This window comes from Siphateles boraxobius, unplaced genomic scaffold (genome assembly GCF_051911475.1).
Source record: "Siphateles boraxobius isolate OS27281-9 unplaced genomic scaffold, OSU_SipBor_1 55, whole genome shotgun sequence".
Classification (NCBI taxonomy): Eukaryota; Metazoa; Chordata; class Actinopteri; order Cypriniformes; family Leuciscidae; genus Siphateles; species Siphateles boraxobius.
The window spans coordinates 2,359,704-2,387,612 of record NW_027509181.1 but is presented as its reverse complement, the minus strand read 5'-3'; the positions used below and the strand labels follow the sequence as shown (position 1 = coordinate 2,387,612).

The following is a 27,909-nucleotide window of genomic DNA, read 5'->3' as shown; positions in this document are numbered from 1 at the left end:
ACATTTTCATCAGTCTGTTGGTTTTTTGAATATCATATTAAGAAAACGTGCATGCGTTCTTTTGCCTTTTTAAGAAAGCATTTTGTTTATTCTTTTTGCGGCGTAGTTTTTCACCTATATTTAACAGCGCTTCGTCAGAAGTACAAAATACAACAGCCGTTTTTAAAATCCTATCCAGTGGTTGAAAGGACAGGAGTAAACACAGTCACTAGTGGGTTGTGACGGCTGTCAATCAAAATGTGGAGCAGTGATTCGTTCTATGTGTTCTCTGTCAGAAAACAAATGGATAATTCAGTAAATTAAATTTATCAGAATTTATCAACTTGTTGCCTGCTGTGGTTCTTTTAATTCACATCCTTTCTAAAAAATATGAAAGTTTTTGGTTTAATATATTCTTAATATATAAGACTGTCAATGATCTAAATTCATGTTGGTTTATATTTTATTTGTTCATTATTTATTTTGCTGGATTTTAGTTGGGCTTGGTCAAAACTGTTTCAAAAATAGTGATCTGCATGATGCCTGCTGCCTTTGGGCTCAGTGATGTTGAATTTAAATGTCATGTAAAATAAAGACGTGTTATGTTACATTGTGTTATAATGGTGCTTTCTGGAAGGGACTAAAGAACAAAAAAAATGTATCAACTGAAAGGCAGAATACAAATGTTTTATTAAGTTAGATAAACATTATATAACAGCTTCAGGTTACGTTTTAGTGTTGGTAACATGTCCAACATTGTCCCACATTTGGTTTGTTTGATGGTGGTCACCCTAGACAGGATCAATAAAGGTCCACGAGCCAGGTCTCGAACTCAGGTCTCCTGAAGCTCATGTAGGTGCACTTGCCTGCTAGGCTATCGTGGTTTGATATGTTTGAGTAAAAAGTATAGGCTCATTAATACCTCTGGCTTATTCAAAATACTACAAATTACATACTTTGTCTTCAATAACAAATGTACATTATTAAGACAAATAAACTTAGCTATACTTTGTACAAAATACTATTGTATACTATAGTGTATTTTGAAAGTATAATTTAAATGCATTGCTACAAAGGTCATTTCTAGCACACAGTTAAAATATACCTAAAATATACTTTAATATAGTGCAAATAAATACACTTTTAAAAAATAAACTGAATTTTCACCAAGTATATTTTTCTAGAATATATTTTTCTAAAATATACTAAAGTACAATTATTTTAAAGTGTGTTAAAAGTTGTATTATGAAAATAGGTAAAAGCACGATGCTAATATACTTTTCATAAGCTGTGTATTTATAAAGATTACTTTATTGTATTTGAAGCACACAATAATGATGACATTAGCACACTTCAAGTTTACTTGGAATGCAATTGCGATGTGTTTTAAAAGCACTAAAAAATTTGTTATCAGTGTAATTTTAATGTATGTTCAACAGTCATACAGTGTAATTGAATTGCAATTGTAATGTCACCAAAATACATTTGAAGTTTATGCTGAGTGAATTCTGCATTTCAAAACTTAAATACAAGAGAATATTTAAAGTGTTCTTAAGTATACTTGGAATAGTTTCGCTTTAGCACAAGTGTGTATATTAAATACAACTTTAATTGAACTTAATGAGTTTAGTACAAAATTAGTTGTTCAAATTTAACAGACATTAAGTATACCAATTTATAGTGGGCCACAAATACATTTGGTATACTAAAGTACATACGAATAAATTGTATACTATTTTTTCACTAGGGCAGGAATTTGTTGCTGTACCATAGTTGAAATATTAATTTTGTTTCAAAATCAGATTACAAGATTAATTTATGTTGACATTACATTTCAGTTGTATTTTTAATGTTTTAACAAAAGTAATTTAATCATCATCACATTGTAACTTTGACCCAACAATATTACCAATACTACCAATGGTTCTCTTTTTAATTTAAGTGTTGATTCAGCAGTTATGAATTAACATCACAGCTTAACATGAATTCAATAACATTACTATTGATTATTTTTGTTTTATTTATTTATATTTATTTATATTATTTCAATATTGATTCAAAAGGGGTGGTGTAAAATCAATCATAGTGTAACGTTGATTCAATGACATTACCCTTGATTTTTTCTTTTCTAAAATCTTACCATTGTTTCAACATTAATTGCATGTGTAAAAGTGATATTGAACCAACATCACTTCATAACGTTGATTCAATGACATAACCATGAATTTTTGTTGAAATCTCATCATTGTTTCAACATTTATTCCGGGTGCAAAAATTATATTGAACCAACATCGCATTGTAACGTTAATTCAATGCAATTTAGCATTGACACATCAATATCGACTCCACATTGTTTCAATGATTGCTTGCTATCTGGGTACTATTTCTGAAAACACAGGACATCCTGTACAAAGATAAATAGTAATACTCTGCATTGTTATCACATGACCTTACAATATCATCTCACCTTTAATTAAGAAAGTGCCATTATATTATATTTCAAAAAAGAAAATTGTGACAAGGGGGGTGTGGTACAGCGAAGTCTGTAACGAGAGAGAGAGGAGACGAGCAGTAAGTAGGTCAAGTGCAAATGATGAACACCTGTATCTTGTTGCAGTAATTGGCGTGGAGCGACCGGATATAAGCCGCTCTGGAAAGAGAATGGGAGAGAGAAAGACTGAGGACTCGTACAAGTTTCATGAGATAACCTGCTGGAAAGAAGGACAATTGGTTGTGAATTGTTTGTGAATTACTGTCTGTGCTGTAGCGAGTCTACAGTGAATGCGCTGTTGTTATTTTGAAGTTATCCTAATAAAAACGCACGAGTCCCAGTCACGCTGACCCTGTACTCTTCCTTCCAACCTTCAACCTCCTCACACTGGTGCTGAAACCCGGGAAGAGGAACGCCGCCACCATCATGCAGTCTCCGTCGGGATCGCCATTTGCGGACATCATCCAATCGCTCGCGAGTCTGCATCAGGAACACCATCAAGCCCTGCTGGGCATGAGGGACGGACGACCAGGCGCGTCGGTTCTGAGTTTTTCTGTGAATCCTAGAGTGTATTTATGTACATTTATGTTTTGTAAAGCTATGTAAAGCACCATATGCATATTCAGAGGTAAGAATGTTTATTATTTTTTTTATATCTTAAAAATATCATGCCAGGAATCATGAGGCAAAAAATATTTATTTTATTTAGAATTATTTATCTAGCTTGCTGTCTGTCAATTTATTTATTCATTTATTTATTGTTTTGTATTTGAATTATTTGTACAAGTAGATGGTCAGGAATCAATCAGATTCATTCCCATCCACCACTCAAAGATCACTCTCCCCGGAATACTAACCACTCACACCTGTGCACCATCAATTACCTCATCACCCAGCTCTACAAAACACCCATGCACACTTCAGTCTTTGTCAAGCCTCCAACAGGAATAGACCATAACCCTCTGTCTCCTGCAGTCTCCAAGTCAACCTGAAAACCACCACGTAACGTATACTCACCTTTGAAATACTCACCTTTGTATCCTTGTCCCGCTGTTCCCAGAAGTCCTGTCTGGTCCCATGTTCCCCGAGTCCTGGAGATTCGTCTGAGTGTCCCACGTTCCCGCCGAGATCTCCGTGTCCGCTACTGTATCTGAAATAGAAAAGGAGACGTATCAATGAACAGTGTCTGCTCACGCCAAGCTAACTAAAGGAGGATCTGCTCACCTGGAATCCGCTCTGCACGTAGTGATCGTCACCGCACCTTCACCTGAACCTTGCCAATTCACCTTGTCACTTGAATCATTGTAAATAAACTCACGTTTGAATTCACTTACCTCCGCCTCTGTGCCTGTATCCTGACATAGATGTTGTTAGATTAGTCATTTTAGAGATACCAAAGGTGGTATGGGAGACCACAGAATCAACTTTGGTATTATTTAATGTCTTTTTTAAACTGCAGTTTCATGTTGAATAATAACTGTATTTGAATATATTGTGCCAAAAATATAATATCACTGAACTATGTGCCATTGGTAAATGTTGAATTGAAGTATGAAGACAGCGAGCTGTTCCGGAGCTGGATAGACCCAGAGGCTTTTATGGATTTATTTGAGAGGTCCGCTGAGACCTGTGGGTGGGCACCCGCGGACTGGCCAGTGCTCTCCGGAGAGGCGCAGGTGGCTGCAGAACAACTGCCAGTCCAGAACCTCCTGGTCTATGAAGGCCTGAAACACACCATCCTGCAGCGGGGCGGCCGGAGCCCAGAACAACATCGGCAGTGGTTCAGATCGCTGGATCTTGGAGAAACCGGCCGACCCTTTGTGATGGCGCAACAGCTCCGGAACTCCTGCCGCAGATGGCTGATGGCCGAGGGAAGTGACTTTGAGGGTGTCATCGATAAGGTGGTGCTGGAGCAGTCCGTGGCACGGCTTCCGAGGAAGACCAATCAGTGGGTCCAGTGCCACCACCCGACGTCGCTGAACCAGGCCATCCAACTGGCGGAGAACCTCTCTCTCTCTCTCTCTCTGTCTCTCTCCCTCTTATTGGATAAGAGCCGCATGGTTAAAGTACGGTGCATGCACGGGGAGGTGGTGAACTACCCATTAATGTCGGTGGCTATTCGATTTCGGGGTCAAAAGCATAATATAGAGGTTGTGGTTAGCCCGCACCTCCGACATCCACTAATTTTAGGAACAAATTGGCCAGATTTTAGTGTATTATTGGGGTATTTATGTGCGGATGTCTCTTGGAAGAAGGGGGATCGGGGAAGGGGGGCGGTCGCTCACCTAAGAGTAGCTGAGCCGGGACCAATGGGAGTTCAGCCAGGAGAACGGAGGGCTCTTGAAAGGAGAATCCTTACAGAGCGCAATGATTTCCCCCTGGAACAGTCCCAGGACGAAACGCTCAAAAATGCCTTTGAACAGGTCCGTACTATCGACGGAAAGCTTCTCCAACCAGATCGACCACTTCAATACCCTTATTTTGCTATTTTAAAAGATAAGTTGTATCGAGTGATCCAAGACACAGGTGTTCGTCATTTGCACTTGACCTATTTACGCACCGCTCATCTCCTTTCTCTCTCTCCCGTTACAGACTTCGCCTAACCACGCCACCCTTGCCACAAAAATGTTCTTATTTTGCATTTGAACCCAACTTTTGGCAGTCTGCAGTCAGTTTTGCGCAAGCAAATTTAACTGATCATGTGTATTTTCCAGATAATTTGTATACTATGCACAGCTACTTTCTTTTTGTAAATTAAAGGTAGGACACATTAAAGAGTTAGTTCACCCTAAAATGAAAATCCTGTCAGTAATTACTCACCCTCATGTTGTTCCAACCCCATAAGACTATCGTTCATCTTCGGAACACAAATTAAGATATTCTTGATGAGATCTGAGAGCTGGCTCACTCCTCCATAGGCTGCAAGGTAATTTCGTCTGCCAGCCCAGAAAAGTTAGTAAAGACATCGTTAAAATAGTCCAAGTGACTAAAGTGGCTCAACCTTAAGTTTATCAAGTGACGAGAATACTTTTTGTCGTAAAAAAAAGAAGAAAAGTAACGACTTTATTCAACTGATCATTTTCTTCTGTGTGGGCCTCTGACGTGAGTTCACAAAAGAGCGCCACAACGCATGCACGAGAATTGACAAGATGACGCAGATGGGTCTTGATGTAGTGTTTAAAATGGTACTAAAGTGTGCATTTCCTGGATGTCCAACTCGTGAAAAACCAACGAGAAAACGTAAAAGTGCCCTACCAATGCCACAAAATGAATGGCTTACCTTTCACACTTTCCCATCAAATGATCGTGAGTGCCATCTTCTCAGAGGCTCAGAGGCCCACACAAAAGAAAATGAATAGTTGAATAAAGTCTTTATATTTGTATTTTTGTACACAAAAAGTATTCTAGTCTCTTGATACACTTAAGGTTGAGCCACTGTAGTCACTTGGACTATTGTAACAATGTCTTTACTAACTTTTCTGGGCTGGCAGACGAAATTACCTTGCAGCCTATGGAGGAGTGAACCAGCTCTCTCAGATTTCACCAAGAATATCTTAATTTCTGTTCCGAAGATGAACGATAGTCTTATGGGGTTGGCACAACATGAGGTTGAGTAATTACTGACAGAATTTTCATTTATGTGTGAACCAACCCTTTAAGGACTGGGCCAATGACTGTCATGGGCTTGCAGGGTTATATTCTGTTCTTGCACATAATCAGTGAACAACTTTTAGTAACAAGTTACTAAGAAATCAGCACTCACCTGCGATGTTGAACTGTGTGGCATTAAGCTCCTGTAGTAAGTGATCAAGTTCACTCAGCCCTCCCCCCAGAGCCAAGGCAGAGGAGAAAGCAGGAGGAGGGTCTGCTGTGCGTGGGAAGCGTGGCTTACATACGGTACTATAAAAACACAAGTTACAAAACAATCTATTAGTAAGGGCCTACTACAACACTCACAACCACAAGGAATAGTTCTTTCAAAAATTTAAATTCTTATATATTTTTTATTTAGGCCTGGACAATAAGCTATTCTGCTAAACAAGGTTGCATTTAGTTGATTAAAAAAAACACAAAACAAAAACAGTAATATTGTGAAATTATTACAATTTAAAACAGCTGTTTTCTATATGATTATATAGTAACGTGTAATTTATTCCTGTGATCAAAGCTGAATTTTCAGCATCATACTCCAGTCTCACATGATCCTTCAGAAATCATTCTAATATGATGATTTGCTGCTCAAGAAACCTTTCTGATTATTATCTATAAACGTCTTGGGTTACGACTGTAACCCCTGTTCCCTGAGGAGGGAACAAGACACTGCGTCGTTGAAAACGACTCTTTGGGGATGCTCCCTTAGCATGCGCCTCTGAAGTATGAATGAAACTAATCCAATCCTGATTGGTGTTGCGTTATGACGTAACATGTGACGGCATAACCGGATGCATAAAGTGACGCCGGCACACACACACATTAGCCTAGTGATGAAGCAAGCCACTCCTAGGCATCGGGGGGGTGGGGGGGGGGGGGTGGGGGGGGGCAAGACAACGCAGTGTCTCGTTCCCTCCTCAGGGAACAGGGGTTACAGTCGTAACCCGAGACGTTCCCCATCGTAGGGAACTCAACACTGCGTCGTTGAAAACGACTCTTTGGGGAACGAATGCCCACTAGGCCACACACCGAAAAAGGCCTGCCCTAGAGTGAAACTGATCTTAGGCACTAAGCTAGGACAAGAGCACACGTGCCCCAGGCGTACTAGGGAGGTGCAGACTATAAAACCTGATAAAAATGAGCGGGATAGCCCAACCAGCTGCCTCACAGATCTCCTCGAGGGGCACTCCCAAGAGGAGGGCCCTAGAGGACGCCACGCCTCTAGTAGAATGAGCCCTTACGGCCAAAGGTGAAAGCAAATTGCGCACCTGGTAGGCCGAGGCAATTGCCTGAACAATCCAATTACTAATGGTTTGTTTGGATGCAGGGAGCCCCTTCTTAGGTGACCCAAAACACACTAACAGTTGGTCCGACCTCCTCCAAGAAGTGGACTTCTCGAGGTAAATGCTCAAAGCTCTGACAGGGCAGAGCAAATGGAGCCTCTCTTCTTCTGCCGACACATGAGGTGGAGGATGAAATGCCTGCAGGACCATAGACCGCGCCATGATGGAAGGCACCTTAGGCACAAAGCCAGGCCTAGGGTGCAAGATAGCCTTAACTCCCCCAGGGGCAAACTCCAAGCAGGCTGGCGTTACTGCCAGGGCTTGAAGATCTCCCACCCTCTTTAAAGAGGTAATAGCCAAGAGAAAAGCCATCTTGAACGTCAGGTCCTTGAGCGAAGCCGACTGAAGGGGTTCAAAGGGGGACAGGGATAACCCTTCGAGAACCACTGCCAGGTCCGAGACAGGAACCCTGGACCTGGTTGTCGGTCTGATCCTACATATACCACGGAGAAAACAAATGACCAGCTGGTGCCTCCCCAGAGGCCCACCACAATGGCAGCCACGTACACTTTAAGTGTGGAAGGGGAGAACCCGCGGAGAAACGATTTTGAAGAAACTCCAGAACTGAAGCCACCGGGCAGTTAACTGGATCTAATTCATGTTCTCTACACCAAGTGGAAAACACATTCCACTTAAGAGCATATAATCTCCTAGTGGATGGAGCCCTAGAGCTAAGTATGGTATAAACCACCCCAGCTGATAGACCAGAATTCAGGTACTGGACCCCCTCAGGGGCCAGACCCACAGTTTCCACAGCTCTGGGCGAGGGTGGAATATTGTGCCCTCCACCTGAGACAACAGATCCCTCCTCAGAGGAACCTGCCACGGCGGAGCTATCAGGAGTGATATTATTTCTAAAAAACCATACTCGGACCGGCCACATTGGGGCTACCAGAAGTAGACTGGTGCCCTCCTGACGGACCCTCTCCAAGACTCCCGGAAGCAGAGCGATCGGGGGAAAAGCATACAGGTGTAGCCTCGGCCAGGCCTGTACCATGGCATCCAACCCCAGTGGGGCTGGATGTGTGAGGGAGAACCAAAGTGGACAGTGGGACGTCTCTCGAGACACAAACAGATCCATTTCCATTGGTCCAAACCTCTCCCATATCAACTTCACCACATCCGGGTGAAGTCTGCATTCCCCGGGCCTCAGCCCCTGCCTCGACAGGATGTCTGCTCCCTGATTCTGAACCCCCGGAACGTACATTGCTCTGATAGACAATAGTTTCCCTTGGGACCATAGGATAATCTGATGCACCAATCTGGATAGAGGGCGCGATCTGAGTCCCCCTTGTTGGTTCAGATAAGCTACCAGTGATGTATTGTCTGAACGTACTAGGACGTGGTAACCCTTGATGTCTGGGAGGAAGCTCCTCAGAGCCCTGAACACAGCCAACATCTCCAGGCAATTTATATGCCAAGAGTGATGATGGTCCTGCAACAGACCCCTGGCAAAGCGGCCATCCATGACCGCGCCCCAGCCAGTGAGGGAGGCATCTGTCGAAACGGTCTTCCGGCGACATGATGCTCCTAACACTGGCCCTTGGGACAGGAACCAAGGTTTCTTCCATATTAATAGAGAACGAAGGCATCTGCGTGTTACTCTGATCATACGGAATGGATTCCCCATCGGGGAAAACCCCTTGGCTTTCAGCCACCACTGAAGGGGCCTCATGTGTAGAAGGCCCAGAGGAATTACAGTTGGTGGACAACCAGAATGCCTATTACCGCCACGACAACTGCCGCGGCAAATCCATGGCGGCAAAAATAAACCAGTCGCATTTCAAAGTCGTTCACGAAATGACCACCAGGTGGCGCAAAGGGACATTTAGCAAAAGCAAAACGTAATTATGTAGAAGTAGCCTACATTTTAAATAGAATATAGCAAACTTTTAGAGCAGAACATTTCATGAATCAAAAGTTAAAATAGGCCTTTCACTAAAATAGTGAAAATAAATTGGGTGCAATCAATGACGCTGAACTATTGAGGAATGAGATGATTGAAGAGCTCTTCTCTCGCGTGCGCGCGCACTGACTGCTGAAGAACCGAACTTCTGGGCTCAGTGAGAAAACTTGTGGTTGAGTGGTAGAACTTAGGTTTCAATCATTTTGATGACACTCAAATCCCGAATAAACATGGTATTTATAAAATTACTATGCATTTCCATTTTACACTAAGGAACAAATCTCATCCAACAGATTAACTGAGTTCACGTCTTCAAAAGCAGTTCTGTTAAAAAAATTGAAAATAAAACTTCATGGGGTTCCATGCAGAAAGAAGTTTTAAAAACATAACCTAAGCTAAGCAAGGTGCGATTTGCCGGTGGCGGATTTCCCCCCTCCACAGTAATCAATGATATAATTAGCCTAAATAGACCATATCAAATATTTTTTTTTTTAAATCTGCAACACGCACGTTTAAACAAACAATAAAATCTGAACCAGCACTTCTGCTCCTTTTGAGAGATAACATGCAGCGCGTTTCAGTTACGATCCTGGTTCCAGTGGCCTTAATACATTGATTCACGGCTTTTAAAATGTCACAAAGTGTTTTGAGGTGGTTTTGAACGAAATATTGAAGTTTATAATTAGGTATTTTGACACACCACGCCGAGTGCGTATTCTAAAATCAGGTTTTATGCATTGGATTAGACTTAGCTAGAGTTTGACAAACGCGGCGGCGCGTTCACTTAAATTTATTTTTCTCATAACAGCTAAAATAAAATCATCTTTTAAAACTGTAAAAGGTCTTTTTTTTCATGTAAAGTAGGCCTACACTCACAATAGGCTAACGACAAAACGTTTTCTCGCTCATGTGAGCGAACACACACTGGAGAAACAAACGTTTGGGCATTTCTCAGTGAGTTAAGACATGGCCGAGTGGTAGAACTTACGGTTGGAACATTAAGATGACAAGGGTTCAAAGCCGTTCAAACATGGACTACTGTAGTGAAATTTTATATTTAGGCTAATGCAGAAGATTTGTCTAGTTCTAAAACTCTGGCGTATCAGCTGTATGATGTGTTTTTACCCTGAAATGTTTAATTTCGAGAGAGACCCGGCGCGCGCAGCAAGAGATACTAAATAAACTTGCTAAAAAGAGATCCAGCGCACGAGAGAGAGGCAAAGAAAAACGCATGTTTTTAATTTATGTTGCTTTGCACTATTTTCTTTTTGTACTGTTTTAATTGTTTAATTTAGCTGCAATTCCTTGGGCAATACAAATTTAAAATGTCGCAAGAATAAGATTTGGTGTTTCTTATTTTGCATCGCAAAGGAAATAAACTCTAACTCGATGCAGCTGTTTTAATTTTTTTTAAAAAACTGTCCCGACACTTTATTTAAACCTTGAAATGTTCGATGGGGTTTCAAATGTAAGTAGCCTAATTTAAGTGTTTTTTTATACAATAATTTAGCAGACTAAAGACAAGCTTCTTCATTTTCATTTTCTGACGCGATCGGCTGACAATCTTCCTTTATCAGTTTTGTTGTCTGTGCAGCGGCTCTACAGAAATGTAGCAAATTTATGTTGTAATTTGCCATTGCTAATTAAACAAAACGCTTGACTTTAAATAAATAAACAGTCAATAAACTCGCTAATAAACAGTTAAACATCAAGAACGGTAAAACCTTAACGCTGTCGGCCAACAGCAAGTATTCTACAATGAGATTCTATCTCGTGTCGCTTTTAGTTCCGAGAGGTACATGTCCTTGCGTTGACCACAGAGCAGGAGGACCGGCAGGGAGGACGACAGTATTAACTGCGTCGCCGAACAGGCCAGAAGGCAATAGCGGAGCGTCCAACAAAAAAGATTTGTCTCTATTCTTTATACCAGACAAATTCAGCCACAGATGTCTCTCCGTGGCCACCATAGCTGACATAGAACGGCCGATAGCGCGTGCCGTCTCTTTAGTGGCCCGGAGAGACAAATCTGTGGCTCTTCTCAACTCCGCAATGTCAGCAGTAGTTGGTCCCTCGCCCTCATCTAGATCTTTTAGGAGATCGGCCTGGTACGCCTGCAAAATCGCCATTGAGCGCAGGCACGCACCAGCCCAACCAGCCGCCATATAAGCCCGACCAACCAGTGCAGAAGTGTCTCTGCATGGTTTGCTGGACAGTGCCAGGGCTTTAAGTGAAGATGCCGCTTCAGGAGAAAGATAGCTCGCTAAAGCTTCCTCCATCTGCGGCATCTTGCCATAACCCACCTCTCTCGCACCCACCACATTACTATAATCACATACTGTAGGTGATGAGATACGAGTGGGGTTTTTCCTAGGATCTAGCGATCTCTTTATGAAGATCCGGAAAAACAGCAAGCCCCGGCGCTGAGGTTGCGAACGGTGCTGAGGTTGCGAACGGAGCTGCAGGAATCTCTCGTCTAGCTTGCTTTGACAAGGATCATCCGGCTTATTTTGTGGCCAGCCTATGTTAAGTCTGGCCACAGCACGCGTCACAACCTCCATCAGCTCCTCATAATCGGGAACATGAGCCGGCGAGTGTGACTCATGTTCCTCACTCCCGATGCTGAGCACATCCACTTCCGCGGAAGCGGATAACTCGAGCATTGGGCACTCGTCACGAGCAGAAGAAGCCACAGCGTGGGCTTCTGCGCCGTGAGCGGGAGTTATAGAATCTGCGGATTATGAACGAGAAAGTGCCTCAGCAGTCTCTTTCTCATCCGCAAGATCTTTCTGCGATCCCCACGATCTAAGCTAACGCTCAACGGACGCGGAATCCGAGCCGCGAGTCGCGAGCTTGGCCGTCATCATTAAAGACAGCCAAGTGGGACAGCAGCACTCGTAGAGGGAGCGCTTCACAGTGATCACAGGCAGCACCCACGAGAGCTGCCTGTGCGTGCTGCGTTCCCAAACAATATACACACAACTGATGCGTGTCCCCACCCATGATAAATCTAGGGCAGGGGTGCACACACTTGGTATATTGCTCACACACCATGATAATATAATACTGAGATCAGACAGACAACACCAAATAAGCAACAACAGAGAGCGTTTGCTGAAGAGCGAAAGCTAATGTGTGTGTGTGCCGGCGTCACTTTTATGCATCCGGTTATGCCGTCACATCATGATGCAACACCAATTAGGATTAGTTTCATTCATACTTCAGAGGCGCACGCTAAGGGAGCGTCCCCAAAGAGTCGTTTTCAACAACATTTACATTTATTCATTTAGCTGACGCTTTTATCCAAAGCGACTTACAATTGCTATATATGTCAGAGGTCGCACGCCTCTGGAGCAACTAGGGGTTAAGTGTCTTGCTCAGGGACACAATGGTGTCTCACAGTGGATTCGAACCCGGGTGTCTCACACCGAAGGCATGTGTCTTATCCATTGCGCCATCACCACCCCTCACCACCCCCAACAACGCAGTGTTGAGTTCCATACGATAGGGAACAGTTATTTACATTTTCTTTTTCAGGAATCTTTGATGAATAGAAAGTTCAAAAGAACAGAATTCAGACATAGAATTTATCTGAAATAGAAAGCTTTTGTAACATTAAACACTACCATTCAAAAGTTTGGTATCAGTAAGACAATTTTCTTGGGTGGGGTGGGGGGGGGGGGGGGTAAGTTACAGTAAGTTACAGTAAAGATTTATAATTTTGCAAAAGATTATATTTGAAATAAATGCTGTTCTTTTGAACTTTCTATTCATCAAAGAATCCTGAAAAAATATTTATACACATGTAAGGATCCACTTGAAGCAAGTTGTAGTTAGAACCCAAGAGCAGTTTAACTATAAACAAAAGCAAACATAAAACAAAAGCATGGCGTGGCATGGCATGAACTCAAAACAAAAACATAGCGTGTCATGAACTCAAAACAAAAACATAGCGTGGCATGAACTTAAAGACAGGGACATTAGCTTACCAAACAGTGGTTACAGATAACAAAACTAGACAAGGACACATGGCAAACATGAGGGCTTAAATATACAGACTAATGACAAGACAAGGGACACCTGTGAACAATGAACAGACGATAAACCAATGACAAGACACATGGCAGGATCAAATGACAAACAGGGAATCACATAACTAGGGATGGGAATCGAAAACCGATTCCACTCGAGAACCGGTTCTAAATGTTACGATCCATCGATATTGTATGCCCTCGACGTTAACGAGTCCTCTTATCGATGCTCCTGCTCTGAGTCAGCCATAGTATGTACAGACCGTGAACTCACAACTGTCCCTTTTGTCCTTTATCAAGCACCATAGCACCGCGTCCAAAAATAATCTTTGTCCTGCAAAGTCTTATTTGATCAGTGAGTAAAATTGTCTCTCTCTGGTAATGTAGATGAACCGCTGCGCTTGTGACAGGGCGCATGTTAAACTGATCGAGCAGAGAGAGAGAGAGAGAGAGAGAGCCCCGGTCGCACGCACGCACTCTCTCTCTCTTCGGAGCAAGGCGAAAGTAGGCTTCACCGTCTCAAAACTAAGCGCTGTCTTCCTCTCTCCCTCGCACATATTAATCAAAATAAACGACACGATGGTAAGGTAGGGAGACTAAAGTTTTATGTGGAGCATTCGGAGATTTGTTTTTCCTGAATTGCCGCTGGGTGTGAATTGTGCTAAAATACGTTGCCTTATCTTCTCTGAAAAGTCTTCCGCACATTCAGCTGACATAATCACACTTCAAATAAACGAAAAAAAACGATCCAGTGATGAAATGTTTTCTGTGATGACACACATCTTGTGGGATGTCCCAACTGGCGGGATAATCACACAACGCGCACACGTCCGATAATGACACGTCCAATTCGCGAACTAATGAGTCATTTGAACCGATTCGTTTTAATGAATGGTTAAAACAACTGATCTTTCCAACACTGAACTCACGGGACGTTTAATCGGTGTATAACTAATCGGTAACACTTTACAATAAGGTTCCATTTATTACAGAAATTACATAAAAAGTACAGTTTGCTTAGTCAAGTGTAAGCATTAAAACGACTTGTTTTCCCCCCCGAAAAAGACTACTTTTTCCCACACAGTGCTATCAGGAATCGATAAGAGAATCGTTAAAGAATCGGATCGATAAGCAGAATCGTTAGTGGCATTGATATTGATAAAATCTTATCAATTCCCATCCCTACACATAACAGACATGGAACATGACATGAACAAACCAAAACGTGACAGAGACAAGACCAAAATCTTGACAACACAACTGTTTTCAACATTAAAGCTCCAGTAGGTCACTTTTGTAAACAAATATTTGTTAAAACTGTCATTATGTCCTGACAGTAGAATATGAGACAGATAATCTGTGGAAAAAATCAAGCTCCTCTGGCTCCTTCCTGTGGTCCTATTGCCATTTGCAGAAATACACCGCTCCTGGTCAGAAACAACCAATCAGAGCCAGGAGGAATGTCTTAGCAGTGTCAATCACGCTCGTGTACGCGCTGATCACCCCTCTCTTGCACAGTGCGAGCGCGTACCGTGTTCTTGACTCTCCTGTTCGAACTCGTTCATCCAAATGAACGAATCTTTTTTCGAGTCATTTCGTTCATTCAACGAACGAAATGACTCGAAAAAAGATTTGTTCATTTTGATGAACGAGTTCGAACAGGATTACGAACGTGCATCACAGAACAGAGCAAGGCGAGCATTTGTGCTTATAAAACTTAAAGTTTTGTATTTATTTTTGAAATGACCGATCGTTTCGCTAGATAAGACCCTTATTCATCGTCTGGTATCGTTTAAAGCCCTTTGAAGCTGCACTGAAACTGTCGTTTAGTTCTTGAAACGTTTGTGTCCTATTGAAGTCCATTATATGAAGAAAAAGCCTGGAATGTTTTCATCAAAAACCTTCATTTCTTTTCGACTGAAGAAAGAAAGACATGGACATCTTGGATGGCATGGGGGTGAGTAAATTATCAGCAAAAGTTTTTTTAAAAGTGAACTAATCCTTTAACGTTATCTTACTAGCTATTTATAACTTATAAAAAGAGTGCAACGTTATAAAGTTAAATGTATTGCAAAATACATAATGATTTGAGGACCAAGTTTGTAGTCAAAGTACGGGCAGGCCATAGTCAATATAGTCATAGTCATAGGCAGGTCATAGTCATATTGTTTATGTTTTGTCCCTATTAGTGAATGTTCCATAACTGTTTATAATCCGCCGTCATCGGTGGTCCTGTTTACTAGCCTGCGCGTTCACGGCAGGCTCCGCTGTGGGGGAGGAGCTGTGGAGGGAGGGCTGTAGCGCAGCAGAGAGCAAGGGGGTTGGACCTGTAAGTTGTGCTTGTTCAAATTTTCAGGCTAAGTCAACATTTTCTCAAAACTCCCTACTGCAACTTTAATAATAATAATGAATGTTTTTCTAATTTTTCTAACTACTTTGCTTGTAGTTGTGTTTAATCTTTTGATTGAGTAGCCTATTACTTTTTTCACATAGTTTTACAAACTATGTACTTACATAGTAGTAAACTGACATGATATGTTCCTAAATCTGAGTATCGGAATGTTTTTGTTTAGGCCAGTCTAATGGTACTGTACAAAGGAATTTATTAATAATAATAATAATTCATCACATTTATATAGCGCTTTTTCTGGGTACTCAAAGCGCTTTACATATGGAAGGGGGAAGCTCCTCAACCACCACCAAAACCACCACCTCCTCACGGACGGCAGCCATACTGCACCAGAACGCCCACCACACACCAGCTTACTGGTGGAGAGGAGACAGTGATGAAGCCAATCAGTATATGTATATATGGGGATGATTAGAAGGCCATGATGGACAGAGGCCAAGGGTAAATTTGGCCAGGTTAAACCCCTGCATTTTTTCGAAGGACAACCTGGGATTTTTAATGACTACATTTCTCAGTTTAACATCTCATCCAAAGGACGGAAATATTTTATTTATATTTACTTCAAATCTACTTTACTCTTTCCCCATCACTGACCAATTTTCCAGCTATCCATGTTTTCACTGTTATACGGTAGGGGGCACTATTACACATCTTCTAGTACAGAATCTCCAGATCAAAACTAAAGAAGAAACAGAAACAAGTGATAGAAGATTGCTAATGCAAATGTAAAACAACAAAATTATCAAACATTAAACATCATAAATCCAAACTGCCTAATGTTACCGAATGAAATGTCGAACCCAAGAAGAGGAAATGACTGTGAATCTTAGTAATATTCGGTAACATTAGGGCGCTATCTACTCCTTCAGTGTTTTGATCATAATTCTGAATCTGAACCAGGCATAGTTTTTGACAAAAATGCAATTATCTAAGTTTTTTGTTTAAATGATGATTCTACTTTTTTTATGAAACTTACTCACAACCAAGTGTTGATAAAAAAATCTACATGAAGCCAGAATATAATATTTTTTAAAATGGCAAGTGAGCGGGGCACAACCTAATGAGGGGCTAGTTGTAGCACACATGGTTTAAAACTTTCCACACATGCTAGCATGATAAAACTTAGTGTATTTACAAGTTGCCATTTCAACACTATATAGAGTAAAATTGCGCCAAAATGAAAAAATCTTTGGAAGATATCAATGAAAATTGTAACCATAATAAAAGTACATTTCTTAAGTTACATTTTCATTTCTGTTTTTTGTGTTTATTTAAAATGAGACAAATCTGATATTATTTTAATCGTATATCTATTATTTAACAGTTGAAATAGTTGTTTAATGCTAATATAACCAGCAGAATACACTAGCAGGGTTTAAATCACAGTTGCGCAGCTGGGGCATGTTGTTACACTGCGTTACAATGTGCCTCTAATAGAACTATGGAATTCGATTCTATACTTTTATGAATTCTATTGAGAAACCATAAGAAAAATGTGAATATAGAGAGTCAATGTTCAGAATAATTATTATGATTAATTTTTTTTTTTTAACTATACTGTATAGGAGTGTTTTTTGGTGTGTTTGTTGTCAAACTCAAAAATAACTTTATTTTTAATTATTAAAAAATGCCAGTATTTTATATAAAAAAGTTAATAATTGTATTTTTATTGACAAAATAGTTTAGTTTGTCTTGTATATTTTTTTTATTAGAACAGATAACATTTTAAGCCATCATATGGTCATGTTACAATGTACCCCACCTATGGGATATGTTGTCACTATCACAGTGGTGTTTGGTTTAGTTTGTTTTCATTTGGACATGTCTGCCTGTCATCACATGTCACGTGTCATCTTCACTGTCATTATCAGTTCAGTGCCTGTCAAGCCTGAGCTTCTTCACATCATGCCTGTCAAGCCAGAGCTTCTTCATGTCATGCCTGTCAAGCCAGAGCTTCTTCACGTCATGCCTGTCAAGCCTGAGCTTCTTCACATCATACCTGTCAAGCCAGAGCTTCTTCACGTCATGCCTGTCAAGCCTGAGCTTCTTCACGTCATGCCTGTCAAGCCTGAGCTTCTTCACGTCATGCCTGTCAAGCCTGAGCTTCACACCATGCCTGAGCCCTCGTCTCCGGCCAAGATGGCTGCCGCCACGTCTGAGCCCTCATCTCCGGGAAAGATGGTCGCCACCACGCCTGAGCCCTCGTCTCCACCAAGGATGGCCGCCGCCATGTCAGAGCCTGTTCCTCAACCTGTTCCTGCTCCAAGAACTGTTCCAAGACATGTCCCTGTATCTGTTCCTGAGGCTGTATCTTTTCCTGAGCCTGTATCTGTTGCTGGGCCTGAGTGCGAGCCAATACATCCGCCCAAAAACTCCCTTCTTCCATTTCTTAAGTTTTGGTCCGACCTTCTGTTACGGATGCAGACACAGGAGAGGAAGAATGATGGTGAACAGTGAGTTTATTGATAATAAAGGTGCAAGAATGAGATGAGCAGGTAGGGAAAGTCCAAAGGCTGATCAAGGAAGGCACTGGAGACAGGGGGATGAGTCCACATAACACAAACGAACAAGGAACTGTGGTGAGGAGTGTGCCTTTATAGTGGCAGTGATGAGGGTGATGATGAGGTGGAGGTGTGAGTGATTGTAGATGATGTGCAGGTGCGGATCAGGCGGGATGCTGAGAAGTGTAGAGAAGAGGATGGTGGCTAGGGTGATCTGTGACAGTTGACCATACATTAATATTATTTATTCATTTAGCTGACGCTTTTATTATACTGATAACAAACTTTTAGTGATTTTAAAATACATTGCAATGGCACTACAAGTAAACTTGATGTGTGCTAATGGAATCATTATAGTGTATTTCAAATAGGCTACAATAAAGTAATCTTTATAAATAATAGCACAGCTTAAGAATTTTCTTTTACTGACACCCCCAAGTATACCAGTAACACACTTATCCAGAGAACATCAGTAAGACAATGGTAACAGATATATACATTGAATGTAGGAACCACTACGGACTGGATTTGAACCCGGGTCGCTGGAACACAAGCGCACTCGTTTTACCAGTTGCACCGTTATGTAGATATACACCACATAAAAATGGGGTTACTTTGTGTTCTTTCTATACTGTTACAAGTACTGGTATAAGCATACAGATTTTTCAATCAATGACGGCACAAATTATATGTATTTAAACTATGAATCGCTAGAAAAGTCTCAATGTAGGCGCAGTAAACGGAACTTGAAAATAAACTTGAAACTCTATAGAACATGAAAGTGTAGAAAGAACTTGAAGCTGTTGCAGAAATAAAGCCAGCAGATAAAAGATTAAATATCATCTGCAGAATGTTTTGCTTCCCTTTTACCTGAAATGATCTTTCATTAACGCTGCAGAAAATTTTGCTACTAAAATTAGTTTTGATGATGAATCAGTCTCTCTGAATCCCGACTTTCAAAGAGCCTACTCTGCTCTGATTGGCCAGATGGCCCGGTCTGTTGTGATTGGTCTACCGTGTATCACTATCTAAGCATGAGTCTGATTATGAAAGATTGGAAGAACTATAGTTCCCCTTCAGGGACTACTGCTGCGTGTAATCGCAGTGGGAACGCCCTCCAGCGTAACGCGTCTGAAGCATGAATGAAATCAGTCAATGGAGAGATGGAGCGTCATAGCGAGTAACGTCATCGACCAGGAAGCTATAAATATCCCCTGAGCACACAATACGCCAGCTTTTTGTTACTTCAGCAAGCTCTGTGTGTGTCTGAAATCTAGCGATTGTGTTTGTCTGTTTAGACAGGAGTTTCTCACTATATATATATATATATATATATATATATATAAAAAAACAATATGAGTGTCAAAGTGACGAGCGAGCAATATAGAAAGTGTGTTTCCCCCTGTACACGATACATCACGGGTGGGGATACACATCAGCTGTGTGTTGCTTGTTTGGGATTGCAGCATGCCCAGTCGGCTCTCGAGGGGGTCGATTGTGAGCATTGCGAGCGTTTTCCCTTGAGAACTCTGCGCTCGCGGCGATCGCTCTTCTAGGACAGTGGTTTGCTGCGAGCTCCCCGAGGCTCGGGTCCCGCTTCTGTTGAGGCAGAGCGGCGGCGCTTGTCTTGGGGCTCGCTGATGGATCTCACTGGCGACGTTGGACGGGCTCCGCCCTATCTCAGCTATCTCCAGCGAGATCTAGTGCCTCTCACCCGGCTCTGGAAGCACGCGCTGCGGCGGTTACTTCTGCCCGGGTCGAGGCACATAATGTTGAACTTAGATTATCCAGTTCTGAGGAGCTCGATGTCGAAAGTTTTGCATCAGAAGAAACTGACTCGTCACTCCAGCATACTGCTGAACAGGGGCTGATAGATGTGTTATCTCGGGCTGTTGAAAAGCTCAGCATCGAGTGGCCAACTGATAGGCAGGAGTCTAGAAATAAAAGCAAATTAGATGATAGACTTCTATCTGCACATCCTCGGCCTTCTCGCCGGTGCTTACCATTCTTCCCAGATCTTCACTCTGAGGTTTCAAAGACCTGGGTTAGACCTGTTTCAAATAGAATTTATACTTACCAGTCTAATGCTGTCATCCAGTCATGTGGAAACATTTTTGGTGCAAAGCTTCAGGGTACGTGACCATGCCGAAGGCAGAGGAGACGCTCGCTAGCTATCTCTCTCCTGCTTCGTCATCTTCACTTAAAGCACCGGCTCTGCCCTCTAAGCCACTAAAAAAATATATATATATATATACTTCTGTGTTAGTGGGGAAGGCTTACTCGGCGGCGGGTCAGGCGGCTGCATGTCTACACACTATGGCCATTGTGCAGGCTTATCAGGCTGACCTGCTTAAAGATGCTTGTGAGGGGGGTGAAATTTCTATGGATATGATTAATGAGCTCAGGCAGACTGCTGATCTCACTCTCCGGGCCACCAAGGAGACCGCTAAATCTATCGGCCTGTCAATGGCAGCCATGGTGGACACAGAGAGACACTTGTGGTTGAGTCAGACCTCTATGAAGGAGAAAGATAAGACTCTCCTTTTAAATGCTCCAGTTTCGCCTGCGGGCCTCTTCGGTGACGCTCTTCACTCTGTCACGGAGAGGTTCCAGGAAGAGAAGAAACAGGCGGCTGCTTTCAGAAATTTATGCCCCTTAAAGTGCGTGTCGCTGGGGCTGCTGAGCAAGGGCAGTCCCAGCCGCCGAGTACTTCAAAAAGAGCGCAGCAGAAACGGAGTGTCGCGTCTCGTGCCCCCCCGCAGAGAAACTGGAGGGACGAGGCGGGGCGCTCTCCGGCGCGACCTTCTCGGGGTAGGGCTGATCTGAGGACAGTCATTATCGCCAAGAAGGCCGCGTCGAAAAAATCCTGACGTGCTGAACGTCAGGACTCTGAGGGTGGTCCCCATCGTGGAAGACTTGAGTTCACTGCACAAAAACACGGTGCCCTGTCTTTCCCGATGCCCTCAGGCCTGCACGTTTGTCTATGACTGTTATGATCCAGTCTCTTTCTCTTTCCTCTTCCTCCCTCTCCTGGTCACACACGGTATTGTACTCGCAATTACTCTCTCTCCAGCTGTTCCTTGTTCCCTTCTGCTTCTCTCTAGATTCCCCGCACCTGTTCTCTCTTTTCTCTGATTGCGCTTGCTACTTCTTTCCTCTCTTTTCCCTGTCTTTTGTCAGATTGTTTGTTAACCTCTGATGAAAGGAGTTTCACAGATTTTTCCTCCATCAGTCCGTTTTCTGTCCTGTCCTGTCCTGTCCTGTCTGGTCCTGAACAGTCCTACTGGGAATCATCAGTTGCAAGTACTTTTGTCATTTGTGCTAAATCTGCTCTCTGTATCTATTCAGTACCTATGCTGCCTGAACTGCTACTGTTTCCCGTTGACCATCAATCGTGTGTTTCCCGAGTGACCAGAGGATAGCCGCCGCCTTGCTGCTTAATCCTTGCTGTCTGCCACACACGCACTCCCAAGGAGGATTCTTTCTGTTAATGTTAATCTGGCCCTCGTACCGGCTGCTTTTGTTGTACATTTTCCTACAAGATCATTTCTGTTGCTGGCGGCTTCCTCATTTGATTGAATTAAAGACACTTTGACTGTGATTCGCTGTTGGGTTTTCTCTCACCTTATAACAATGACGCTCCATCTCTCCATTTACTGATTTCATTCATGCTTCAGACGCGTTACGCTGGAGGGCGTCACCACTGCGATTACACGCAGCGTCCGTCCCTTCGGGTAACTGGGGTTACATACGTAACCCGGGACGTTATTCAACCTGAACCTCCATTGCAAGGACGACTCAAGCTGTAAGTTTCTCAGTCATACGCTACTCAGTTTGAGTGTGTTTCAATGTTTCAACTGTAAGTCTTCACCATCAGCATTAACAAGAGTATATCCATCAACAAACTGGTGCACATGTGGGAACTGGTCCCTTTCGTCTTTGGGACTGAGAACTCGATGTCCATTTTCTCCCAAAAACAAGCTGAAACATGGACTCATCTGACCACAGCAGACATTTCCACTTTCTTCTAGACCATCTAAGATGAGCTCAGGCTCAGAGAACTCGCCGGCATCTCCACATAGAACTGATGTAAAGCTTTCTCCTTGCGTAACAAGAGATTCAAGTGGCAGTTCTTGATGCAGCGTCAGACTGTGTTCAGTGAAAACGGTTTTCCAAATTACTCCTGAGCACATGTGGCTGTATTTAACGGATTAGCATGATAGTATCTTGTGCAATGCCATCTGAGGGCTCAAAGGTCACACACATTCAACAGAGGTCTACTGCCTTACCCAACACAGACTGAGATTTCTCTGGATTCCCTAAATCTTGTGACAATATTATGTATGGAAGATGATGAAAGGCATAAATTCTTTGCAATCTTACATTGAGAAATGGGATTTTTTAATTGTTTGACAATTCTCTCATGATATTTGGGACAAAGTGATGAGCCATGACCCATCTTTGTTTAAAAAGACTGAGAAGCACTTTTACACCCAAACATGATACCCTCAACTATTACCAATTCACCTGCTCATTGTGGACTGTTTCAAAATAGTTGGATAATCTAATTTGGACAATCTTTTCACTTTTATTTTGGTCTCTGTCCCAACTTTTTTGGGGTGTGTTGCAGCCATCAAAATCAAAATTTGTTCATATTTACAAAATACAATTATGTTGGTCAGTGAAAAGATTGGAAAACTTTTCTTTGTACTTTTGTCAGTTAATAAAAGGTTAAATAGAATGAAGAAATCACAGATTCTTGATTTTATTGCATTTTACAAAATGCCCCAACTTTTTCTGATTTGGGGTTGTAGATATTATCATATAGAGACTGTGTCTGTTCCCCGAACTAGGAAATACAAAACAACTCCCAAACCCATTTAAGGGTAAAAATTTGATTGATGTTCAACAAATAAAAAAACAAATACAATGCAGATGAACAAAATAATAAAGCTTGGGTTGCTGAATATTCAATCCCTTACTACAAAAGCACTTATTGTTAATGATATGATTACAGACTATAACCTAGATGTGCTGTGTTTGACAGAAACTTGGGTAAAACCAGAGAATTACATTACTTTAAAGTAGTAGTAGTAGTATATATTTATTGTCCCTTTAGGGAAATTCTTTTTCACATTTCCAGAAAACGTTTTGCCTCATACATGTGTATATTCACGGCACATATAGACATACATATTTCATACACAATAGACATTTGACATAGCCATATATTGGAGAAACATATATTATTACACTGCATACGATTTATTTAATTTTTTCTGTGTGGCTTTGACCTTATTGAGTGTTTGGATAGCTAAAGGAATTAGGCTTCTGCTGAAGCAAGTTTTATTGCATCTTATGCTTCTGAACCTCCTGCCAGAGGGTAGGAGTGAGAGGTATCGACTTAGTGGGTGAGTAATGTCCAGGGATATTACATGAGCGATACGTGTGATGGCTCTGGTGTTTAGTTCATGTAGATTTGGAGTGGACAAACCTATTATTTTGGTGGCGGTATCGGTTATCTGGGTAAGTTTGTTTCGGTTTTTTACAGTAAGCATATTGAAAAAGCAAGTGGAACAGTATAATAGGATAGGTTGAACAATGCTAATATACAGTAGTTGGAGTAAATGGGGGGCAACATGAAGTCCTTTTAGTTTACGCACCGCTGACAATCTTTGAGTCCCTTTTTTTTGTATGTCTGTTGTGTGGTGTTCAAAGGGGTTATTCTCAATTGTGAGTCCAAGATATTTGAAATGGTCTACTATCTCTACTGTTTCGTTGTTAATGATAATGGGGTGGTGGAATTGTGCCGATCCAAAAGACATTTCTTTTGTTTTGCTGATGTTAAGTTTTAGATAGTTATTTCCACACCACTTCGTAAAGTGAGAAACTGTATCAAAATATTCTTGAGTTGAATGAGTTTCTGTGAGTAATCCAAGGATTGCAGTGTCATCGGCATACTTAAGGAATATGATGTTGGGTGAAGGGCTGGTACAGTCGTTTGTGTAGAGGGTGTAAAGAAAAGGGCTTAAAACACAGCCCTGCGGGGCTCCTGTGTTGGAGGTCAGTATAGGTGTGGTTGTTGAGCTTACCCGCACAGCCTGTTGTCTGTTGTTGTGAAGAAGATTTATCAGACGAGAGGGGACATTGAGCTGGAGCAGTTTCTGGATCAGTAGATGTCTCTGAATAGTATTAAATGCAGAGGTGACATCTGCAAACATGATCATGGCAGTCGTGCCTGGAGAATCCAGGTGTTGTAGGACGAGGTGCAACAGACATGCTACAGCGTCCTCAGTGCCTCTCTTGGCCTTATAGGCAAATTGGAGGGGATCTAGATGTGGTCGGACGTGTGGCAAGATGGCTTGTAGCAACAAATACTCCAGACACTTCATCAGGATGGGTGCTAGGGAAATGGGCCAGAAATCATTGAGTTCTTTGGGACGTATTTTTTGGGTACTGGAATTATTGTAGCTGTTTTCCAGAGGGTAGGGATTTTGCATTGATGGTAGACTTCACAGAAGAGTGGATGGATTATTGCAGAGAGTTCAGTGGCACAGGTCTTAAGCACCTTTGCTGGAATCCCATCAGGCCCTGGGGCCTTGCCTGGCTTGCATCATCTCAGTTGCCACCTGACGTCCTCATTTGAAAAGGGGGCTGGGTCGTTTGGGTCCAGCAGGGGGAGTGCATCCAACTGACTGCGACACTCCTCTGAGTAGTCAACTGAGTCGAACCGGTTAAAAAAGATGTTCAGCTGATGTCCTTGCTCTGGTGAGATGGGAGTGCTGCGTCTGGGTGCATTTCCTATCAGTGTTTTGGTCATCTGAAAGGCTTGTCTGGTATTCATGGAGTTGAATTTTTGTTCCAGTTTATTCTTGTATAGTTGTTTAGCTTTAAATATCTCATTTTTTACTGCTCTGTTTGCTATATTAAGTGCTGTCCAGTCCTTGAGCTTGAAAGCTCTGTGTTTTTCCTTCAGGCTTTTTCTTAGCTGATGTGTAATCCATGGTCTAGACTTAGGGTATTTTTTTATTTTCTTAACTGTAATGGTAGTCTGAATACAGAAATTGATGTAGTCTGAGATGATGGAGACCCTGTCATCTAATTCTCCATCGAAAATGTCCCAGTCAGTGCATGCCAGGGAGCCTTGGAGTTGCGCAACGGCGTCCTCCGTCCATTTAGGGGCGCTGTATGTCTCTGGCTTATGTGTTTTGAGTTTCTGTTTGTATACCGGAAGTAAACAGATCATGTTGTGATCCGCAAGTCCAAGTGGAGGGTAGGAGCATGTGCGATACGCATCGGTAATGTTACCGTAGCATAAATCCAAAATGTTATCCCTTCTGGTGGGAGTGTCAACATACTGGTGGAATGATGGCAAAACAGTGTCTAGTCTACAACTGTTATAGTCCCCCATAATAAGCACCGGAGCCCCCGGATACTTAGCAAGCATCGAGTTAGCCTCTTCGGCCACCAGCTCAGATGCTGTCTTGATGTTAACATTTGGGGGGATATAAACAAAGCTGGACACAACAGTTGGGAATTCGCGGGGGAGATAGTGGGGGCGCATTGATACAGTCAGCACCTCCAGATTTGGTGTACATATCTTTTGATGGATTTTGATATTAGTGCACCATCTGTCGTTGATGTAGAAACAAACGCCTCCCCCTCGCGTCTTGCCTGATTGAGCCGTTCTGTCAGACCTGATGATGGTGAAGCCATCCAGGGCTACCTCGTTATCAGAGATCGCCCCGTCCAGCTAGGTTTCGGTCAGGGCACCTTTGTCGAGTCCGAGTCGAGTCCAAGTCCTTAACAATCGAGTCCGAATCTAAGTCCGAGTCCAAAGAGGGCCGAGTCGGACTTGAGTCCGAGTCCTTAACAACCGAGTCCGAGTCGAGTCCGACCAAGTCCACAAAGATTTAAATGATTTGAAATTGACCTTTCACAAAGACCCGCCCCTCTTAGTTACTGTGGGTACGTCCAACGAGCCATTCCGCTCTCACTCCACATGTTTTCACACAGTGAAAAATATATTGCAGAGCAAAGAGGACACTGACAATGCGCCGACATACAAGACAGAGCAGCCTACTTTTGGTATGAAATAAAGTCTCATCTTTTAAATTTTTATAATTATTATGAAATTCAAACAATAAATACTGTTTTGTGGTGTTTTTATGTATAGGCCTCAGTTCAAGCAGCACATGAACTGATAATCTCTTCTAGTTATAGCACGAATTAAACATGAATGAAAATCAGAACTGCAAAAAGAAATCAATACACACCATTTTTCAAGTTCAAGTCCACTGACTTTATTCTACTAACTGGTTTGGTTTGTTTGTCGGACAAAAATGGCAGGTATCTGCATTATGATTGGTCAGATCGCCTGTCAATCAAATTCCGGCGAAAGGTCTCAACACTGAGCTCTTAAATTAATATTTTAAACCTTACAAAATGATTGCAATGTATAGTCAAAGTCATACTTTACCTATTGCACATCTTTCAGAATCTCCAATGTAATGCTCAAGAATCCAACACGATGCATTAAGAGCCAGGGGTAAACTTTTGAGCAATATTTTATATTTTGTTTTACATGCTAATATCTGTTTTAGCCTCTGAAGGGCAGGACTGAATTAATATAATTTTTCAACAAAATAAGAACAATTTACATCCAGTTCCATCCTTAACGGACTTCTTCAGCATCACTAAATGTTTGCAGGGTTTGTAATAGTTGTGTATGATTTAGTTGTGTGTACTAAATAGAAACAATGTTTTTATGATCTTTCTTATTAATAAATAAATAAAAATTACATTTTGGAGATTCTGGAAGGTGTATGTAAACTTATGACTAAAGTGTAAATGTAACAAAAATCACAAAATTATTAGATGCCAAAATGTTGCTATGGTTATCACTTTCTCATGTTGCTATGGTTACTATGTCAATCATCGCAATTTCATGACTCACAGGACTAAAATTTAGCGGATTCACTCCCACATTTAAATGCATTTATCACTGTTTATAATTTACAGTGTGAACCTAACCAATGGTCCTCTAGAAGCACGAAAAACAAAACTATTATTTAGATTGTCAATAGCCATCACTTACTTACCGTGTTATGCACTCTCCCTAAAACTCTCGTCATAAACACTGAAGTGCACTGCACAGTGAATCTCTCATTTATATCGCGTCAAGACTTTGTTTATGAGGGGATTTGCGAAAGGATAAAGCTTGTGCTGATTCTGAACATATATTTTAAGTGAATTCTCCGTATGTTGACTCTAAAATGCCTCTGATTTGCCACTGTGTTCATGCGCTTAATATACATGTCTGTGATTGGCTAATGCTAAATGCGGAAACAACACAAGTAGTTTCGTTTCGTTTTTGAATAATATTGTGTCCTCCGGTGCCTGGACTCGACTGGACTCGAAAATGTCAGAGTCCGTGTCAAGTCCGAGTACAAATTCATCCGAGTGCGTGACAAGTCCGAGTTCATTCAAAATTAGACTCGATTCCGAATTCGAGTACCCCAACTCTAATATCTTCAGTATTACTCAGAAGTCTAGATTCAAATATAATTATTTTGAAGTGATGTGTCAAGGAACAGAGGG

At 41.9% G+C, this 27,909-nt stretch overlaps 1 protein-coding gene across 7 annotated transcripts in view; it reads right to left on the bottom strand.

Annotated features, from left to right (window-relative positions):
• LOC143714613 (transforming growth factor beta-1-induced transcript 1 protein-like) overlaps window positions 1-27,909 on the bottom strand; it is a 163,528-nt gene that overhangs the window by 75,897 nt on the left and 59,722 nt on the right. For all 7 annotated transcript variants that reach the window (XM_077205843.1, XM_077205840.1, XM_077205844.1 and 4 more), the window contains one exon: window positions 6,234-6,370. In XM_077205843.1, the coding sequence (XP_077061958.1) occupies window positions 6,234-6,370 (137 nt within the window). The remainder of the gene's footprint in view (window positions 1-6,233; window positions 6,371-27,909) is intronic.